Source organism: Triturus cristatus, chromosome 1_2 (assembly GCF_964204655.1).
Source record: "Triturus cristatus chromosome 1_2, aTriCri1.1, whole genome shotgun sequence".
Taxonomy (NCBI): domain Eukaryota; kingdom Metazoa; phylum Chordata; class Amphibia; order Caudata; family Salamandridae; genus Triturus; species Triturus cristatus.
Window position 1 is genome coordinate 591,458,134 of NC_140580.1, and position 22,446 is coordinate 591,480,579.

Genomic DNA, 22,446 nt, shown 5'->3' on the forward strand with positions numbered 1-22,446 from the left:
GTGGGTGGCATGGGTGGAAGGGTAGACACGAAGGGAAGGTAGTAGCCCTTTCGGACAATATGGAGAACCTAGCGGTCTAATGATATTGACCTCCAGTGGTGCAGGGGATGGCGTATCCTGCCACCCACTGGTTGCCCGTGATGGTTGGAGGACAAATTAAAGGGGCATGGAGCCTGCTGGGGTGGCGTGGACTGGGCAGACCGCTGGCTGTCTGACCCACCGGTCTGTGGGCATCACGTCCTCTGTAATACAGAGGCTGGGAAGCTTGGGGCCAAAGTAGCTGGGCAGATAAGAATGCAGCTGGCGACTCCTTCTGTAGCCATGAAAGGAGTGGAAGGTGAACTAGGGTTGTCCGGGGGCCAAGGAAAGGCCCAAGGACCTGGCAGTGGCCCTGCTGCCCTTGAAGTGCTCCAGCAATGAGTCTGCATTGTCTCCGAAGAGACGAAAGCCATCAAAGAGCATGTCCATAAGCGAAGCTTGGACATCCCCTAAAACGCCAGTTGTTCTCAGCCAGGTGTGGTGCCGCAAGGCCACCGATGAACAAACCGCTCTGCACAATGAGTCGGTCGTGTCCAGCCCACGTCTGATTGTGAACTTAGCTGCCGCTCTCCTGTCTGCCATAGCTTGGGAGAGTAGAACCCGGGCCTCCTCCAGGATCATGGGCAGCACATGCGCAACTCAATCTCATAGTGGATGAGAGTAATGGCCCAAAAGCCGTGCATTGTCCACTGACCGCAGTGCAAGGCTGGTGAAAGAAAACATTTCCTTGTCTAAAGCATCCAGCCTCTTGGATTCCCTATCCAGTGGAGTGGTAGGGAATGCACCAGGGTTTACACTGGAGGTGGAGGCTTGGACCACCAAGCTCTCGGAGGTAGGGTGTTGCGTAAAGAAATGGTTATCCCCTGGGGTGGGATGATGGCGTCAGGGAACTGTCCTGTTCACAGGAGTCCATGGGCAGAGTTTTGACCAGGTCCCAACCAGGACATCCGTAAGGTCTTCATTAAAAGGGAGAAGTGGTTCTGAGGGGGTCACCTCTGTCAAGACATTAGTCTTGACTGCCATTGAGGGCAGGCTGAAGTCCAGAACTTCAGCCGCCCTTCTCACCACCATAGCAAACGAATCTCCTTCCTCCATAGCCATGGTGGGAGTACAGACTATGCCAGTATCTGGAGAGATGTCCAGTCCACTGGCATCTGGAAAGCCCTCACAGCAGTCCATGCTGGGGTCTAGAGCTGGTATTCCTCAAGGTCCAGTTGCCCCTCCTAATCCTCCCCAAGTCCCGCCCGTAGGAATTGGGCTCAGACCCCGATCTGGAGGGCAAGGCTCCAATTGGAGCTGGACAATGGCCCTCCGACTCCCTATCGGAGTCGGGAATAAAATGGGGATAGGGCCACCAGAGGGCCTCAGACCGGGCATCGGGGAAGGTTGAGATGGTACGACTGGTGCCTGTCCGGATCCATCCGTGGATACAAGGGACCCAACTGGTGCCGGGAGGGATCCACCTGCGAGGAACCAGTAGAGGCCCCTCCCGAACCTGCTGGGCCCAAAGGGGTGCCAGTAGGAATGAGCTGGCCAAATATTAGGTGCATGGTTTAATAAAATTGGCACGGTCGCTCCGGCTCACAGAAAACTCAAAGAGGCTCGGAGCCAGGCCTTAAATGACGACTCTCCCTCACCTCGTTAGAACACTTCGATGGACATGGTGAAGTCAAATACATCTTCCTTTTTGTGGGACTTACCCGAACACTCGGATGACTTCGTTGAAGATAGTTGATTCCACGACCGATCCCTGGACCTTCATTTCGACTGGGATCGAGACAGTCGATGCATGGCTTTGCATCGTGGTCGCGCTCAAGGCACCACAGGCAAACAAGATGTGGGTCAGTCACTGACATCTGTTGGTGAGAGGCACCACAAGGCTTGAAGCCAGCCTTACTAGTTGACATCTCTAGCACACCAGGAGAAAGATCTAAAAAAACTTTGACAAAAAGTTGAAAAAGGTCAGTCAAAAAATGACTGGGGGAAGCTCTCCAGATCTGTGCCGAGTAGCGCAGAAAGAAAAGAACTGACATCAGTGCACTGAGGTTGTGTCTATATAGGCACTGCGCACATCACTTCCGGTGCGGACGACGACAGGCAGAGCCGAACGACGCCACCTTTCGGTGCGCTGGGGTACTGCTCACAAAAATATTTGCGGACCCAGTCTGACGCCTGGAGATAATTCTAAAGTAAGGAATCTGCAGCTAGATTACTAAAATAAATAGGTCTCTGGAGCCATAGAGCACTGTTTTAAGAGGCTAAACACTCAAAGAAAGGAAGAAGTCAAGGAAAAGGACAGAAAGTAGAAGAGAGAAAGGGAAGGAGCTTTGGAAGAATCGAGATAGTGAGGAAGAATGGGAGTTAGGTAGAAGATAAGGGGCAGTAGAAAGAATAAAAGCAAAGTAATGGATGTATAAAACGAGGATTGGAAGGGAGGGAGTAAGAAAGAAAGGGACAAAGAAAATAGAGGGAAAAGGGAGGAAGAGAATGATAGGGAGGAAGAGAGAAACGGAGAAGGGAATCACATTAGAGAAAGACGGGGAGGGAGAAACAAAGACAGACAGACAAGGACAAATAAAGAAAAGTAGTGAGAGAAAGAAAAAAATAGAAAGAAAATAAAAGTGGAGGAAGGATAATGAAAGAAAGAGGAAGGATGAAAAAGAAAGGGGGCTGTCTGTATGGGAAACCTAGTGATTGTAGATGTGAATTAAAAATAGCAAAGCAGTAATCTGTATGTCAATGAAACGTTTACAATAGCCGTTAGTATACCGCGCAGAAGAACACACATTGTAAACAAAATCAAGCAGCATTTAACAGCAATTTTAATAACAACAGCAGGACTCTAAATGTAAATAAGACAACAGATGCATAAGGGATGCGAGTTATTGTCTGAAGCTTCAGCAAATTATAAGGCATGTTCTCCAGAATGACTTGGCAAAATGAGTGGAATTGACCTTTAAAACAATTACAATGATTAATGCATATGGTTTCAACAGATATTTACCATTTACACTGGAAAGACAATATTTGCAGGGTTTATTGCTTAAGTAATTACAGTGCATGTACGTGGTGTAAATATATCAATTCGTAGTGAAGAATCTATATAAATGTAACCCATCACTGCAATGCGTTCCTGGCAAAAAAACATTTGTGTTGGTGGTTGGTGAAAATGTTATTTTTGAAGTGGTCGACGCTGAAAATGTGAATGCAAAAAGAAATGCACAGGACAGTGTACAGTTATCCAGCAGAAGTAAAGTAAGTACAGCAATTCTATTTTGCCATTTTCAGCTTTTCCAGGGCTTTCTTCCCTTCGAATATGTTGTTGATAGTCCACCATGACCCAACAAAGGAACTTTCACGGTGATTGTGGTAATAATGTGGGTGGTCAGTTGCATTTAATTCATAAACATCGGCCCATAGTCACTACAATAATCACAGCCAGATAGCATCATGGGATGGCATGTGTTTACATTTCTGCAAGGCATTGTCCAACCCTACGGAGAGCTGACCGCCCCTGGCTAGTCTATGTGGTGGCTATAAGTAGACTCCCCTCGCTTACATGGGCATGAGCACAGGAGGGATGCAGGTGGCATTGATGTGGGTGACGAGGTTGCCAGCGCTCTTGGAGGCCATCTGCTGCTGCCTGTAGTTCACTGCGGTCCCTACTGCCTCTGCTTGCCATGATGAGTCTGCCTGGGCTGCTACTGAGGCTCTGGAGAGGTTCTCACTGCTGATCCAGGCTATCCTGCAAGCGCATCGTCTATGGCAACACAACAGCAACCAGTGCCGTCACCAGCCCTACCTACTTCACATCATCTGTAGCCCATACCATGGAAACAAAGAAAAAACGACTGCGACGACAGCACTGTGCCGAAGAGTTGTCTCACTACTGCCGCAACCAACCTAGCCTGCCAAAGCAGCAGCACCATCCAGCGCAGCCTGAGAAGCAGAGGTGAGCAGACTGAGCTGTAACAATAGGCTCAGCAGGGTCACGACACTCTAAATTAAATATATAGCAGAAAAATACCTGCGAGTCAGCAACAGTCTAACAATGACGAGAGAGTAAGCCACGGTAACGCCGTTCTTAATTTGTTTATCAAAAAGATTTTTCGCAGGCTGCAATAATTATGTTTGAACCGATGGCTGGGTTCAGCGCTGAAAGCGAGGCATGGGTAACAATGCGTTTCAAGCTTCATGTAAGAAACAACATTTACAGCGCGATTGAAACTAAAACCAGAAGAGACACACCGGATCGGATGGCGAGAAAAGTTGACAAACTAATTATGCCTCCGAACTGAAATGCCAGCACTTTAAAAATAAAAAGCATAGCGCAAGCACTTTGCCGGTAAAAACCTTTAAAAATAGTTCCAGAAAAGTGGATTGACACAGTACTTCAGCGCTGGAAAGTGATAAGATAAGCACACGAGGAACAACAGGAAACAGTCTGCTACAGCCAATAGAAGTGGAGGAGAAGTGGCAAACACAGGAACCAATGAAAAGCAAGGAAAGCATGGGGGGGCGATCACCCCCAGAAGAATGTCACACTCACCTTTGAGTTGTCCCTGGTGACGTTCAGTGAAACTGACACTCTCTCCTCAGACCTTCCCTTGGAGGTCTTGTGCAGCAGCTAGAACTCACGCAAGGGCAGAGTGGACAGCAGCTCAACAGCTGTCAACACTCAAGGAACCAGATATACTTGTATTTTGAGGGGGAGTTATGAAGAGAAAAGAATTCAACAAACATTGTAGCCCAGTGACATGCTGAAGGATCAGCGCATCCAGAAAAATGTGTGCCAATCAATAAATAGCAAATAATCTAAAAATTAATGATACACAGGTTCCTTGTCCATCCAAATCAATGCAAAATGGGGGTCAAAGGGTTGAAAGGCTTGTTGGATGTAGGGGTGGTGGGGATGGAAGCAAAAAAGAAGGACCGGACTGCGAATACTCATAATATGCTGCATCGTAGAACCTACTCCACCACCCATTCATCATTGGTCCCACAGATGTCCCATTCATATCAAAAGACAAAACATTACATCTTCATTACTCACTTTATTTCGGAGCTCTTTTATCTGGTTTTTCAATTCTTTCTTCAAGCCTGAAAACTTCTTTCTTTCTTGTTTCATTACCTAAATGACAACACAAATATTACTAATAAGAGTATGCACCACCTTGAAGAAATATAATGAATGAAATGATAGAATGAATGATTTAAAACTGACTTATGAAGAGCGAACAGCGACCTCAACAAGGAATTCCTGCACTAAGTAATATACATGAATATATGAATAGGACGCATACTTAAAAAGTATTCTGTAATATATTTATATTTCTTTTTACTTTTTCCTCAGCAAATTTGAGCAAACGGAACTTAATCTGAGGTGTCTGGTTGTAAAGTGTTCACAGCATCTCAGGGGAATTGACCACTTAAACGAAATGTGCACAAGGAGGAGACCACACATGCCATCATTTTGTTCCAGTAGGTATAGTCACATTCCTAAATTGGAATAGTGGAAATATGTATGGCAAAAAACTACCCGGACTTTAAAGACCTAGAGTATGCCACTTAATATCCTCATGTCCTGTGTCTGGCTCACCGTATGACCTGAGGTTCTCTTCCTGTCAAGACAACTAAACAACAAACATGAATTTAATCCAAAAATGGTTGAACAAGGAAAATGTCTGCTTTATTATAATATAACCTAAAAAATAAAGTTGAATTCAATATTTGTTGTCCAATACTGTAGGGTGTTTTATACACACCGGCAGATTTATGAAATTGCAAATCATCTTCGATTAATTATTTGAGTATTAAATCTAAGATGGAACAGTGATTTAAAAGCTTACTGCTAACATCTTCAGTGACATACAGTGGCTAGTTTAAATCCGAAATAGGTTAATTGATTCTTCCATCTTCGAGGTCAGTAAATTAATTTCTATTACAGGTGGTAATAATAACAATTGGTTTTTACAACTCTTACAGGGGGCAAAAACTGCAGTATTATGTCCTGTATTAAATATTGTACGAAGTGGTAGTTTACATAAAGTTATTGTTTTGTTTCTGCCAATTTATGAATCTCAATAAATTTCCCTTTTTCTAATGAAACTTTAATTTAGTACTAGAATCATTCCCCATGTGAGACCTTTAATTAAGACACTACAAAAACTGTTAGCAGGAGGGTGAATCAACCTACCTGACACACCAAAAGGAACACAAAGACTATCATAATATTCCAGAGTAAGAATAAAGTTTGGTTCCCGCCCAGCAAAATTCATGCCTCCTCCTGCTAATTTAGAGGGGGCAAAGCACAAGACTTCCCAGCTAAGCCTTAGCTGGCTCTGCCGATGAAAACCTTAGACCTGGGCCGCCGGGTCATAGAGACAGTCCCCTGCCCTACTGTGGTTGGAGTAAACTGTTATTAGATTTCCTTTCCTGGGACCATCATGCACAGCGGTTCCCGAGCAGAGGATTACATCAATGGCACCCACAGTATCTGGAAATCTTCCTGCGCATCGGGACCATTAATCGAATCGTTTATTTTACACAAACTTCAGGTTTGAGAATTTGTTTGTGTACAAATAAAAGTTAGTGCCGAGCAGACCGAAAGCAATATGGAGCGAGCTCGTCATTCCACTGGGTCTATACTGGTGCCCCTGGCGTGTTGGCTCCACAGTAGGCTGAGAGCTCCCCACAGGCAGTCAGTCTGCGGCTGCTCCTATGTCAGGGGAGCGGAAGCAATGGCCTCTGCTTACCTGGCAGACTAGAGGGACACACCAGAGTCTAAATGACCTGCTTTTGTTTTCATCACAGGTGAAAGGCAATTGCTTTGGTTTTGGTTTGGTTTGGTAATATGTACGTAAATAATATGTGGTCAGATAAGCCTTTTTGAAGAGCAGAAGCACTGCTGGATATACATTAATTCTCACAGTTTTTAGAAATGATGAACATTGGCATACACACAGTTTTTCCAAAATAAGTTTCTGTTTCCCTGCTTCCAACTTGACAGTCCACAATGCTGGTGGTTGAGACACAGGCTCCGGTATCTTGGTATTCTGCCACAAAAGGTGATGTGTACATCTATCTCGGGTAAATGTGCAGCCTGTACGATGTTCTCCTGGTTATCATATGGATAACCTCGAGGCGAGTACCTTTGGAAATGAGGACTGTAGTTATCAGGATTCTCCTAGTACTATGTGGCTCAGTACCAAAAGTGAATGAGAGATTGCTGTGTTTGTCGCTGGAGGGGGGCTTCAAACCCCAGGATCACTTGCTGCTGGGAGAACCTTGCTGTCATCAGAGCCCTCAGAACCTCATGATTAAAAGCGCACCTGGACCCAGGGTGCGTGTGACATGTGCAAGACACGCTTGGGCTAACAACGGGCCCGTCTTTGCCCATCATCGCCCAGAAGAGGCTAGGCTAGGCCGGGCCACCCCTACTATTGCTTGTCTACTCCAGGTACTGTCAATAACTATTTTTATTTATGTTGCAATACAGAGGCCTATATCCTCGGCTGATTCATGGTGGGGAAATGGAAGGTATTGGAGACTGGTCCTAAACCCCCACCTGGCTCTAACCTTGATGACTTCTTCCAGAGAGACGTGGGTGCAATCAGCAAGGAAATTGAGCTGGCGGAACGCCGCCAGTCACTTTCATCCCCACCATCCCTTCATCACCCCGTGCACCTGGGTCTCCCTTGGAAACACTGGAACTAGTACCTATAGCTATAAGAACCATCACCACTAGCCAGAGGGATGTGCAAAAAATGCAATAGATATCGTCCCGACAATGGAGCAAGAGTAATAGGATTGCAACCAAAATTACACCTATGCAGTGGGGCAATAAAGGGTGCAACAAAGGGGTATAGCTGGCAAAGAAAAAGAACTGATCTAGGCACCAAATCCAAAAGACTGTGTGTTTCAGCGCCCATGGCAGCCGAGGATCCTTAAGTAGGATAAAAAGACACGCAATACAAGACAATAATAGACCTATGTAGCAGTCTCATTACGGCTGTGATGGGCAAATTAGAACCCATTTACAAATATTTAGTTGCTACAAAAAAAGATATGGAAGATAAAAGCCTCACCAGTCATGAAGTGCCAGGTGTCCAAACATTGCATCACGTCCTCAATTCATAAGGACAACCTCTCTTGTGTAGTGCCTATTTTGGATGGGCCAGCAAGAACCTTGTCTTTGACCAGCACAAACTATCCAACCCATTGTGACTATGTGTGCGCAACCGGGAGTGAAATTACAACCCTCTGCTTGGCTAGAGGAGCGGGGGGGGGGTGGTGAGGGAGGAGCTCAGATTTGCGCAGGCGTGGGCCAGCCATCTGATCCCAAACTGAAAGTGCAGAATCTGGCACCTGATGCCAACCCATCTAGAATTGCATCATCAATTGTCCTTTGCCTAGCAAATGATGTAGAGGATCAATTTATTCAATTGAAATATAAGGTCTTGCATTGGCTTTGCACCCACGCTGGTTTGTCATACTCAGATGCCTGCCACATTTTGATGGTCAGGAGGGTGGGTTGTGTTGAGCCCTTGGCTAAGTCTCTGGTGGGTGATTGTATTGTTGAAAATGTTAGCTGCCTCAACATTGATCACAACTTAGTAGCCAATTGTTTGCAAATGGAATTGTCAGGTTCTAACATCTCTCTTCTCCTGTAATTTTGTATTATTGCCGCCACTTGAGGGATGGATGTAGGTTGAACCGAGTCACAAGACAAAACGTTTAAAAAACAAGGGGGCAGGGTAGAAACACCCTGACCCCCTAGGCCTCTTAGTGGGATCCCACAGGGACCGCCAAGGACAAAAAAGCATTTTTTGTAAAAATAATTCAGCTGGAGTCATGCTGGATCCACGACTCCTGCAATAATTTCTTTTTTCAAATGAAGCGCGGGCGCAAAAATGGTCCGGGAGGGGGGGGGGGTGCGACCCCCCTCCCTTTTTTTTTTTTTTTTTTAATTAGATAAAAAATATAAAAGGCCGGGTCCCTGGGCCGAATACAAAAAAATCAAAAGACCGGGCCCGGGGACAAAATCGGCACAGGAGGGGGGCTGCATGAGCCCCTCCCTCTGTTTCTTTATTAAAAAGCATTTAAAAAAGGGATGGCCCCAGGGGATGGGATCCCTGGGACCCACAATAGTCCTGGGAAGAGGGGCCACGCAACCCCCCTTCCTAAAAAGTAGATGTAATCAGTGAGTTTATCAGTGAGGTCACTGACCATGTCATGAGTGATGTAATATGTGAGGTAATAAGCAGTGCATTGCAGGGGCGTGATTTATAGTTAGCTCAGCTAAACATAACTGCTGAATTTCTCTGGTTTTGTATGAGTGAAACCTGAGCCTAACTATAACTCCTCTGTAACCTTTGTTAATTCCAGTGGATTTCTAAGTTTTTTTAAATTCCATTTCCTAGCTATAATGTCCCTGTAAACTTTCGTTTTTTCAGTTATTATATATATGCTTTTAAATTTTGAAATGTATTTATGTTTGTGTATATTAGGCTTAACTGTTTTAGATCTTTTTATGTTGATTGTTTTATGTATTTTGATAATGACATTTTTATTTTGAACAATCAATAAACTTGAATGAGAGATTGACCTTGATGAACATTACATCTGCTTCCTAGGCATCAAAGGTGCTGCCTCTGGTCAGGAAATCTAATGGCCAGGATGTTGATTTGCACCACACATATGTTTAAACTAGGAGGGCCCATAGATGGTAGGCCTACAGTAAAAAGGGTAAAAGATACTTTCTTGTAAACCTAGTGTACTTTATGGCTAGTCTCTCTGAATTAATACACAGCAGAGTATCTCCATGCATGTGCTGGTTCAGCCACACAACTTTTATTGTTTATTTTCAAAACTGAGAATCAGAAATTCGGAAAACATTCTTATAATAGGCAATATTATCAGACTTTATTTTAAATGTAGCCAATTCAAAATAAATCAGTCTTAGCAAAGTGTATAGGCCTGTCAAAGCACCCTAAAACAGCATTAGAGAAAAAGTAAAAAATGTGGAATATTATGCTTTTAAATTAAGACTGTCACTAGAGGAATGGTAACACAGGCCCTTTTGAGGAGTCCAGAAGCTGCCATATCTTGTATCTGCCAGCAAAATGAATCAGGTCGTTTGCTTTTGGAGGTCACTTGGAGTGAGAGAGACACAATCAGAAGAGACCTAATTTTTCAGTAGGTTCCTTGTTGACAGGATGCAGGAGGGATGTTTAGGAATTCAGAAAGAATGCCAGTAATGCAGAATTAGCATTTCTGATGGGTAACCATTCCGTTGCTATATACAGTTCTTTCTGACAGTCATACACAAAAATAATAGAATATGTAAACTCAAACTGGGAAAACAGAAACCAAAATTCTAGAGAGAGAAAATTAGCCATGGCTGTGCCAAGAGATTACAGAGAAGCATGGTCCAGTAGAGTTATCTGCCTGCAAATCAGCATCTAAACAGTAATGCTTTCCTTCTTTGTTTTCATTTAATACTTTGTTTAAAAAAAAAAAAATCAATACTTGAAATTGATTGCAATCCTTAAGGGAGAGAAAAAATAATGCATTGTGAAGATGAGTATTGATCTTCTGGTATAGGCCCATCTAATGCCTGATACTGGAACAATTCACTAGTGTGTGACAGAGGCTGCCTTTACCTCTGGAGGAATGGACTATTGCTTTACCAGGCAAGGGTCAGCTGTTCTTTCTAAACTAAGTTATGATCCAAGTCTACCTATGTAGAAATGTTCAGGCTGTATGACGTCAATGACTCCATAATTAGCAAATCAGGATTTTTTATTTCCAAAGTTCTAAATAGTATCTACGATCTCTGTAAACATGTAAACTGCGATGAGACCTTTCTTGTGACTAGAAAAATTTTGGAAAAAAGTCAGCAACAAAATTGTTTGGTTAATATGAAAGTCTGAAATAACATTGGGCAGAAACAAGGAAGAGTTCCTAGGGACAATTTAATAAGATGGAAGACTGTATGAGATTTACCCGTACAAAGAGCTTGAAACTCGGACTCCCTCCTTGCAGAAGTAAATTAACTAAAAATAGTTTCTTTCCACAATAACTGTTGAGGACTGAATTATACATTGGCTCATAACGAGGCTCTTTACTTTGAAAAAAAACCCATTATTTTTCAGGATATGTATAGCCTCATAGCCCGCTGCAAAGGGCTGTAATGGTTAATTAAGGCTCTGAACCCGGGTTTTACACCCGAGGTGCAGGAGGGGACTAGAATGTGGAAGAGGGCCTTTAACAACCAGTATAGCCTGAGGCAGAAGAGCTATAAGGTTATAAGAACATTGCACCCGTAGATGATAGAATGTTCTTCCAATGGCTGCAAACACAAAATAAAATAACAAACCCTTTTCATGATCTTCCCTGAAGACAATGCAGCAAGTACTGTAACCACACCTTAGAAAAAATGGATCCAATGCATTTCATAAGTAGATACAATGAAAGTGTGATGTTTTCTGTTGCTTTGCGTGGTATCTTCTGGACAGCTGCTCCTAACTTCACTCATCCTGATACTACACATACCTCATGAACGTTTTGGTCCAACCAGGTCAATTCCACAGCAGAGCCAGGAGTCAAGTCCACGTAACTCTCATCTTGTTCGGTCACATCTACGCTTGATCGTTTCTCAACAATTTCCTAGCATAGTTTTAAAGAATGCAATGAAACAAATTAAATGAAATAATAGCGCAATTTCAAAGACTTGAGCAGTCAACAAACCTGTCCAGTGCGCTCTCGCGAAATGTTTAGACTGTCCTTAATGAAAAAAGCACACGTATTTGAAGAAGTTAGGGTTTTACTTTTATATAAATGTCTGTAAAAGCAAAACACATTTTTCACTTTTCAGAGTTTCTGTGAGGTAGTCTCCAAGGAAGTGAAATAAATATACATACCGAGATTCCTACAACCTCAAAAAAGAAACCCTCTGCAACTTGTGGGTCTTGTCAGGGTCTGATCAGCCTGATGTGCTAATACCCATTCACACACTAGGATGTGCAATTTGCACACTCATTGGCTTGGAAATGGGGATGCATTTTGCAATACGACCTATGTACAAAGAGGTTGCATTCAAAGCGATCCAGTCACAGAGATGGGAAAATGACCAGCTAAATTAATATTATTCAGGTAGGTCATAATTTGGTTTACGTTTTTGGACCCCTGCATCAGTTAAAAAGAAAAAAATGCCTGGTTTGCTCTTTTATCAAAACACATTCACTTTTAAATATCCTGTTTTATATGCATGAATGTTTGCATTGTATTATTGATTTATTCAATGCTTTTTCAAATATTATGATGTATGCATTTATGATTACATTTTATTATACATGTATATTAATTTATACGTTATTCTTTGTACACTGTCATCTTTATACTTCCAAGGAGGACTCAAAATAAATAACCTCCACCCCCAATTCAGGTATGTTGTGTACACCGTGACAGGTTCCATTTAGTTAGACTAAGTTAGTCTGTTTTTCCATTTTCTTCCCTATGTCTTTAGCTGAGTTTGCGAAGGTCAGGTTAACAACTGCTTACTTCTTGTTAATTATGTTTGACAATAGGCGCCATATTTCTAATATAGCGGTACAAAAGGGGGTGGTGATGGACGGAGCATCAGAACCAATCAAACACTCACACCCAGTCAACAGATCTGGGTTTGATCCATCACCGTTCTTTAGCCCACTCTGCCACCCCAGTTCAGACATGGCCATATGCAAATCAGTCTGACCCTGTGCCTCATGGGAACAGTCCAGCCCGAACTGCCAAGCCATGCCTTCCCTGGACCGGAAACAAGCTTCCTAGGACCGGTTTCTGGCATTTCAGCCGTCTTCAGCCAGGCTTGCTTGAATCCAGTGGCAAAGTGAGCAAGGGACTCAACGTCTGAGCATACCCTGCCAACTTATGGCGAACAAAGCGGTACAAAAGGGAGTGGTGATGGACGGAGCATCAGAACCAATCAAACACTCACACCCAGTCAACAGATCTGGGTTTGATCCATCACCGTTCTTTAGCCCACTCTGCCACCCCAGTTCAGACATGGCCATATGCAAATCAGTCTGACCCTGTGCCTCATGGGAACAGTCCAGCCCGAACTGCCAAGCCATGCCTTCCCTGGACCGGAAACATGCTTCCTAGGACTGGATTCTGGCATTTCAGCCGTCTTCAGCCAAGCTTGCTTGAATCCAGTGGCAAAGTGAGCAAGGGACTCACGTCTGAGCATACCCTGCCAACTTATGGCGAACAAAGCGGTACAAAAGGGGGTGGTGATGGACGGAGCATCAGAACCAATCAAACACTCACACCCAGTCAACAGATCTGTGTTTGATCCATCACCGTTCTTTAGCCCACTCTGCCACCCCAGTTCAGACATGGCCATATGCAAATCAGTCTGATCCTGTGCCTCATGGGAACAGTCCAGCCCGAACTGCCAAGCCATGCCTTCCCTGGACCGGAAACAAGCTTCCTAGGACCGGTTTCTGGCATTTCAGCCGTCTTCAGCCAGGCTTGCTTGAATCCAGTGGCAAAGTGAGCAAGGGACTCACGTCTGAGCATACCCTGCCAACTTAGGTCCAGGGAAGGCATGGCTTGGCAGTTCGGGCTGGACTGTTCCCCATGAGGCACAGGGTCAGACTGATTTGCATATGGCCATGTCTGAACTGGGGTGGCAGAGTGGGCTAAAGAACGGTGATGGATCAAACCCAGATCTGTTGACTGGGTGTGAGTGTTTGATTGGTTCTGATACTCCGTCCATCACCACCCCCTTTTGTACCGCTTTGTCTGCCATAAGTTGGCAGGGTATGCTCAGATGTTGAGTCCCTTGCTCACTTTGCCACTGGATTCAAGCAAGCCTGGCTGAAGACGGCTGAAATGCCAGAAACCGGTCCTAGGAAGCTTGTTTCCGGTCCAGGGAAGGCATGGCTTGGCAGTTCGGGCTGGACTGTTCCCATGAGGCACAGGGTCAGACTGATTTGCATATGGCCATGTCTGAACTGGGGTGGCAGAGTGGGCTAAAGAACGGTGATGGATCAAACCCAGATCTGTTGACTGGGTGTGAGTGTTTGATTGGTTCTGATACTCCGTCCATCACCACCCCCTTTTGTACCGCTATATTTCTAATATGGCTCCTTGCTGTATAGATCTTAAGATTTTAGCAGTGGCTGCTTAAAATCAACATGTGGACACAGCTTATGCATTTTGCATCTTGATAGCTTAATCTTTTAAGACTCTCAGGTCTCCGAGACCCTTTTTGTTTTGTAAGTACAAGATAACATCTATGGGCAAACACTGTATAAAGTCCAGGATTTGACCATTGATTAGGAAATGTCTTCGTGCTAAGATTGTCGCGAGAGGTCATGCCAGATTGTTAAATCTGACACTCTCAGTCAGAGAGTTGAGTCTGCAAGCCTAGCACAGGGTGCTCTTTCACTTAGAGTACATATCCTCCCCTGGCAGAACTCTGATTAAGGACAGTTGTAATAGTTATCAACCGGTATGACGTGTGATTATCTTTAAGAAACCCAAGAGGCAAACTCGCTATTAAATGCTATGACTAAAAATATGGTATAGCGCTTAGAAATATCTAGTGGGTGCTAGAATCTTTACAAACATTTTAGAAATGTTCATTTTATTCTCGCTGCTTATAACATGCATAATCACTTTTATATTGTCTTGCTCTGTGGTTACTGCGGACATTTCAAGGACTAGACTAAGACTTTGTTTTTTTTTTTAAAAAGGTTTTAAACTAATCCCTGTTGCTCATATTACTATGCTTGACTCTATTGTTCAAGAATGAAAGATTGTTTGGATTACAACTGTGTCCCTGAAACCTACATGGGGTTGATAAGTTACCTGACAACAGTGCCTACACAGGACTGCTCGGTGTGTTAGTGATAGGGCTTAGGTCCAATTGATATGTCTTCCTCAGTGCAGTCATTAAACTAAGTCCCTGCACTCGTGGGTTAGAAATCCGACCACTGGAGATCTGGGAAATCCCAGAATTCGTATCAACCTCCGTGATCGGCTGTGAATGCAGGAATGTTGGCGTGCAAGGGACGGGGGACCTTATCTCTACATTTGTATGTATGCATTTATGTATATGGTATTTCTATAACACAAACCTAGCAAAAAGGCAGCGGAGCACTCTACCTAAGTTATGGATAGTTAATGCATTGTGATGTAGTTTGCTTTAAACAGATGACTCTTCAACTCTTTCCTAAATTGAAGCAATGCTGGGACAGTGCTGATTGCATTCCCAAACATTATGGTTTTTTAAAGCAGCCTGTGCACAATAAAAGGACTCTGTTTGGCATGCCTCGGGTTGACTGCTTGCTATCACAGAGCCCTCCCCCTCTCCCACATGATTTCCAAAGGGGAAGCTGTACAACAGGGATAGTTACTTCTTTGCAAATCTGTTACCACCCCAGATAGGGGGTCAGTAACTGATGAATGGTTAGGGACTGCAAATGTGGTCACAAACCATATCTATCTTTGCAATTCGCAATCAGCAGGGGGATGCTCCTTTCTGTTCCCAGCCTACTTGTGATTGGTAAAGGATCACAAAGCCCTTTTCTGATTTAAAAAGTCTTCTACAACCCATAAAAGGGCGTTTGAACATTGTAAAAAGGTATTTTGGAGTCAAAAACGCTGTGGTATTGGGAATTCCCAGCTTGGCAATCATAATATACCTTTGTACATAAGGGCCAAAGAACCCTATTTTGGGTTATCACACTCCCTCAGTAGATCATGTACAACATCCACTGAAGTGCAGTCTGTCCACTTCGTCATGCAGACCAAACTTTAGAGAGTGAGGAAAACTCTTTGAGCTGGGCTCTCTCTAGAGGCTTCCATAGCTAAAATATTCTTGGCAAAGACAGTAAGAATATATATTCTCAAAGACAAAAGGGAGGAGCAAAGGTAGTATATGACCCTATGAAAGAGATCAATGCTGAATAAATGTAGTTACTGGTAAGTAATGGTTTCCTCTTGTACATTGGATCTTCCCAAAAAACTGCATTATCTCTTCTATTTAAGGGAACAGATGTTGGAAGTGGATGCCTGCAAGTTTTTGACTATCATGGGGAAGCAGAATTATAACTCTGAATAAGCCAGACTTTCAAGTGCATTGGAATTGGATTATGAAGAAGCACTCAGCAGTGGTTCTTTATCAAGATATGAGTGGCTTCACACCGTTGATGACTCCACAGTTCTTGGAGCAGTCACCTCCTCAGATGACTGATGGGGTGCAAGAGCACATCAAGCCCAGAAGGGTCTTGTATTTGCTTAAAGTAACTGCAGACTTCAATTAAATGTCTCATGCCAGGGGAACAAGAACACTCCTAGTGACCCTTAGTGTGGCCAAACAAGTCTGGGTTAAGGCTCATGGAGGTGGCTTGAGACCAATGGGCCCCAACTCTGCATTGGTAATATAGACCATGTAGAATAAAGTAGAGGTATTTCTTGTGTTAAGTGTGCCTAGAGATAATGGATCTTCAATAGCAATATATGAAAGGAAAAGTCATCATCATCTATGAACTGAAGACCATGGAGAAGTATAACGATCCTGAAGCCCTGCTTTTTGTTGCATTTGTTGAGCTTCCTAAGGTTCACAATGGGGCACCATCTATATACTGACCCGAAATAATCTTAAGTAGAATCCCTGATGCTGAAATAAACCCTTTTGACATGTAAAAGCCTCCCTTGAAATATTAAAAGGTTACTCCTATGAAGGTCCTGTAGCCCACAAGGCAAAGTGCATGGTATTTAAAAGTAAATCATGTACAAATTTAATTTTAAAATGTTGTCACAGTAACTAACACCCAAAAGGTATTTTCACAGCGACAGACCTAGCTGCCCGATGTAGAAAACCAGAGTACAGATTGGAATACTACTACTCTATCTCGGAATGGGACCAGCTAGAAAATAATTAAAATTACTGTTTTTAATAATTATTACAAATTCAATTCAATGTTGAAGTCAGAGTTTAATAAATACTAAGGAAAAGTAACTTTTAGAAAGTAACTTTTTTCTTGCCTGAAATTCCTTGAATTAAGGAAAAGAAACATTTAGAAAGTAACTTTTTCCCTGCCTGAAATTCCTTGAGGCTGATTTGCATTGGCTCTCCAGCTTCTGCCAGCCAGTAATTAGTCTTGAATCGGTGTGAATAATATCCCAGGAGATGCAATAGGCTCACCTGAATGGGCAGAGATGACTCCTCTGAACTCAACAGAATATCCAGGGTGTAGGCTGTAGACATCCTCTTTGCCACTATATTGTCAATCTTGCTTGAGTGCCAAGCTCTGCTTGAAAGGTCTGCTGGTTCACATATAACTCTTGGGGCGTACTTAAAAGGAAGGGAACAGTATCCCAAGACAATACTTGAATGGAAGAGAAGAGGATGCTAAAACAATACTTGTGGCTCCAATGTCTGGTTGCTGAAAGACTCTGCTTTTTTCCTACCAGACGTCGGTCTCTGGGTTTATTGTGGGTACAGTAACTGCCTCAAACTGTATTTTGGTGTTAGATTTGAGAGGACATTAGGATTAGGACACACACTCCCAACACAGATGTCCAACCCACGTTTAATAAGGCTGAAGATTTCCCCATCTTGAAAATGCCCACAGTCAGTAGGGTAGGCCGGGGAAACTTTTACCCCATTGTTAAGGGCATGCCCAGGAGTCATTCCCATATACTAGCAAGTGCCAGGAATAAATGTGGCACGTCCAAGTACCAACTTCAGAACAGTTTTTGGACATGAGAAGAGCAGAAGACGACTGTCATGCTGTCTGTGACCTAAGAGTAGCCCTGAAGGGCTGGACCTGCTCCCCCTTGTACCCACGACAAAGAGGTGGGCTCCATGTGTCAGTTGCCTTACTGCCTGTGTCAGCTACAAGGCCATAACAAACTGTAAGAGGCCTTTACCTGGAAGTACCCAGCTGACCAGTGGCAGCTGGACCTGGACTGCACCCTGCTTTTGACTTCTGCCTGACGCCCTGTGGTAAGTGCCCTTCCTGAGGTCTGGGGGGCTTTAGAAGTGTACTCCTATGAGTGATTGGGGCTTAACGGACTAAGTCAGAGGTTATGTTATGTTAAATGGATATTTGTAAAGCGCGCTGCTACTCAATCGAGTGTCCCGGCGGTAAATTATTTGACCAGGATGAACCTAGTTGGTGTATCTGACCCACGCACCATCATAGTCAGCCTAAATTGCGCCTAGGTCCAGGTCTAATGCGACCTGTGACTATAATGGCACGTTGTGCTTTTTGGTTCTATTTTTTTTTTTTTAAACTCATTTCTCCGGTTCCCAGAGTAGGGTTTTTTTCATTGTGGCATCATTTTATTTATTATTTTACTTAATGTTTCTAATTCGATTTGAGATTTTTATTGTTTTGGATTTTGACTATAATGCTGTTTTAGTACCACATAAATGCTTTACAAATTGCCCAAAGAAAAGCTTGTCTGCTCTATGCATTAGCTACCAGGGGGTTTGAGCTCAGAGTATTTGTATGACTTTGAGGGTTCATTCTGACAATTGTTATTATTCCTTGAGGTGGGTAGTCACCTACCCGAAATAATGATCCTATTCTTAAAGGAACTATCACTCCACTGTGCAGAAATGGGTAAGGAGCTCAAGCGTGACCACCTTCTTCGGCATCAAATCACGCCCAACATTCCCTTTCCTGATGTTGCTATAACCTACCTCAGAAGGACAAAAGGCCATGACAGAATAATTCTCTCAATTATGTTGTGTTTTTCAGATTCAGTAGCTAAGGCACATTTGATGGCTGTCTTTAGTATTAAGACGATGCACACATATGTGCATAAATGCCAGCTTGATATGTATGAAGTTAAGGCCCACAGCGTGATTATGGATTCAAATTCTCTCACGTCTATGCCAAACATATTGGCTGGAGAGGTGCTACTCTTGCCCCTACATCAAACAAGTCTGGGTTAAGGCCTTGCGGCTATGACTATATACATCATTAACGTTTTTGACAATGTAAAAGAACGCCATTGACTCAAATGCAGTCATAGATTTATATCATATGAGAGCCGATGATGTTCTGAATCTATAACTAGCAATTGTCAACCGCAAAATCCCAGCAGGGAAGTAGTATAAAGGTAAGGCCTGGCTCACTCCCGAGCTGGCTAAATCTAAATAAAAAATTCAGCCGCACGAAAGGAAATAGAAGGGTATTTCTGCTCCTGATATAAAAGCTGCTTGTGCTCCTGACAGGTAACCTTACAAGAAAGACAGGTCAAGAAAGCCAAGAAGCTTTATTTTTCTGAATACATTAGGAAGGCTTGCCACCTCTCAAAGATGTTTCCCTGTAAAACATTAAAAGTCAAATAACTCTCCTGGTGTAACAGCATTTCCAGGGGTCTGGAGTTACCAGATGGTTACAATTCCACTTAAAAATGAGGATTTACCAAAGGGGGAGGGGGGTGGGGTTTGAAATAAATAATTCCCAGTCAACTCCACGGGCAATTCCTCGTTTCTACCCGGAGATTTGGGGTGCAGTGTGAAAATAAACACGTCTGCAGTGTTCCCACGAATCTCACAATTACTATGGGTAACCACTGTTACGGGCTTCTTCGGAATTCAAAGGTCACACATAGAGGGCTTTTAGAGGGCTTTGTTCCCTGCAGAACCTTCCTTCACTGCTCATCTATCCTCTTATGCCATGCTTAAATAACGAAAACGCACACTCATAAAGGCATTCCTCAACAAGCCTTCCATCGGGGGCGTGGCTTGGACGCCGACTGGAATGGCCGCCTGACTTCGGAGCTCCGCCGCACCGGGACGGGCTTTCAAGCCGTACGGAGGATTTTCTGCACTTTTATCGTTTCTTCTGGCAATTCCCAGCATCGGAGCGTAATGTGCACCTGGTGAGGTCTGGGGGGCCGCTCATTCGTGAAAAATGCCTCATTTTCGGCGTATTTACTAAACGCATCAGCGCGTCCGCCATTTTGTCTGCATCGTGACGATTTTACGATGCCACTGCGCTTGTAAGGAATGCTTCTACTGTGGCTCATTGCTGTTCTCTGAGGCTGCCACGTCTGCCTTGAGGCTCCTGGAGGTGAATTAATTGATTATTACACAATGAGGGCGCATAAAGATAGATTCTGCACCAGAGAATCTTTTCTGTGACATTTGCGCAATTTTAATGAAACACCACAGAATTTATTTTCCTTTCAGTTAAGTCTCACATGGTGCTAAACCTACTATTGGGCAATGTTATCTAACCAGCAACCCTGTATGAATTGTTTCTGGTGGCTGCGTCAAGGGGATATATAATTTCGCTCCATGTGGTGTGTTTATTAGTACCAGCTCCTCTGAAGGTCTTTTGTTTTTCCTTGAAGTACTGGGAGTCGTTGTGTCATCCGCGTTAGCAGCCAGTAGTGCGTGCCTGACAGTTCTTTATGGATTCGGCCGGAAACTAGTTAAAATCTCCGAGTATTAATAATAGTTGAATTTCACTGAGGCGCAATGCAGTTGAAATTTTGTGAAGGATAACAACTAAACCGCCTGTGCTTTGAACTACCTTACCAGAAGCGTATCTTTGGCACTGGTTCAGAAGACAACTAACATCCGGTGCTCCATTCATGCTGGTTTCTGAGCTGCCTCATTGGTCTTTCTGATGGTTCCTGGTTTTCTAACATGTCTTTCCTCAGTTGCCATTATTAGACAATTCATTGCACAGATCTTGCTCTTTTGCTGTGTTACGCCTTTCCAATTCTGAGATTCAAGATATGTTTACGCAAGGCTAATGTACCTGTCTGGAGGAGCTCTTTCATATTCACACTTGCAATTCTCTATGCTGCGCACCTTCCTTTCCCATATTGTGGCTCCTACATATTCCACCTAATTGTTCCTGCTGGGGGTCTGCGTGCTTTAGTCACGTTTGTGCATGTGCTTGCGCTGCAATACCTCCTCCACCTAGTCTATTGTCTGTCTACTCAAGTATCTATGGGCAAACTACGCAATCCAAAGTTCGTTTTTGTGCCCTCGAAGAGTTCTTCTTCAGTACCATCTTCATCTTCCTCAACAGTTGACTCTTCTTCTATCACGGATCAAATGGCGTCACCAGTTCCTAATCGCCCTTCCTCGTCCCAGTCAACTTCAAGTAAGTCCTCTCCTCCTAACACGTCATCTAAGCGCCTGAAACAAGACTCTCCCCCGCTGGATAAATCGTCATCTCCTATCTCCTGGAACTTCTTCTGGAGGAGATACGTGCTTTACGACCATTTGTTGAGGAGACCAATAATAAAATGCAACTTTTTGAAGCGAGATGGTCGACCATGGAAAATAGAGTCTCTTCTGTTGAGCACCAGGTTTCAGAGATCCAAGTTAACTCTCAGCGTATTTCCTCGCTGGAAAAGTCCGTTCTTGCCCTCCAGCAACATACTGAGGATTTGGAAAATAGAAATAGGAGGAATAACTTACGCATTTATGGTCTACCTGAGTCTTTAGAGGGGGACGATCCTGTTTTGTTTTTCTCCTCCTTCCTCCTGAAACTGTTGGATATGCCTGCTACCACCTCTCTCACTATCCAACGAGCTCACAGACTTGGTCCTCGTTCATCAACTTCAACTAAGCCTCGAGGAGTCATTATTCTCTTTCTGAAATTCACAGATCTACTTCTTGTCCTCTCTGCGGCTCGCTCCAAACGCCAAGTCTCATGGTTGGGTCAGAGGGTTTTTCTCTCTCAGGATGTTTCTACTGTTACTGCAGCAAGAAGGAAAGAGTTTTTGAGCCTTCGTGCCCCTCTACGCTCTCTTGGTGCCAGATATGGCTTATTCCACCCCTGCACCTTCAAAGTCACTCATCAGAATCAGACTTGGACTTTTCAAGATCCTGCTGAACTTAAAAACTTTATTCATATTCAAACTAACGCCGGCATGGATACTTCTACTTCTGCTTGTGGTTGATTGTTTAACTCTATTTTTTCTTGCAGGTTTTCTCTGATAATGTTTTTACATTGCTTTTGTTTATTATAGTGTTAATTCGCCTTTTGTCTAATTCTTCAGACTTTCTATTATGATGCTTTTTATTGTCTTTGCTATTTTGCTGGTTCTCATTCTTTTACAATCTCTCTTATACTCCGTTCTTACTATCACTTTTACCTGTTTGATGGCCTGTCTTGTCATTATAGCGTTTCTTATACTTATTTTTCTTATCCAGATCGATTGGTGTCCTCCCCTACTTCCTTATATGGCTCGTCCTCTCATCTCTCGTCCTGATGCGGTCTGGTGGTCTCCTGGTCCCGGAAGGTCATTCTTGTTTCGTCTCTCCATTGCCCCGTTGTCCTCTTCATGTCCCCTTTAGGTATGTTATCTTCAGTCGTCCTTTTTGGATTTGTACTGTCTCTTCTTGTATTT

General features: G+C 43.6%; 1 protein-coding gene across 1 annotated transcript in view; it reads right to left on the minus strand.

Moving 5' to 3' along the window:
• The window catches only part of CFAP43 (cilia and flagella associated protein 43), a 638,428-nt gene that overhangs the window by 325,888 nt on the left and 290,094 nt on the right, over window positions 1-22,446 (minus strand). The window contains exons 18-19 of the mRNA XM_085607024.1: window positions 11,596-11,709; window positions 5,093-5,170 (exon numbers count right to left, since the gene is read on the minus strand). Coding sequence (XP_085463150.1) covers window positions 5,093-5,170; window positions 11,596-11,709 — 192 coding nt within the window. The remainder of the gene's footprint in view (window positions 1-5,092; window positions 5,171-11,595; window positions 11,710-22,446) is intronic.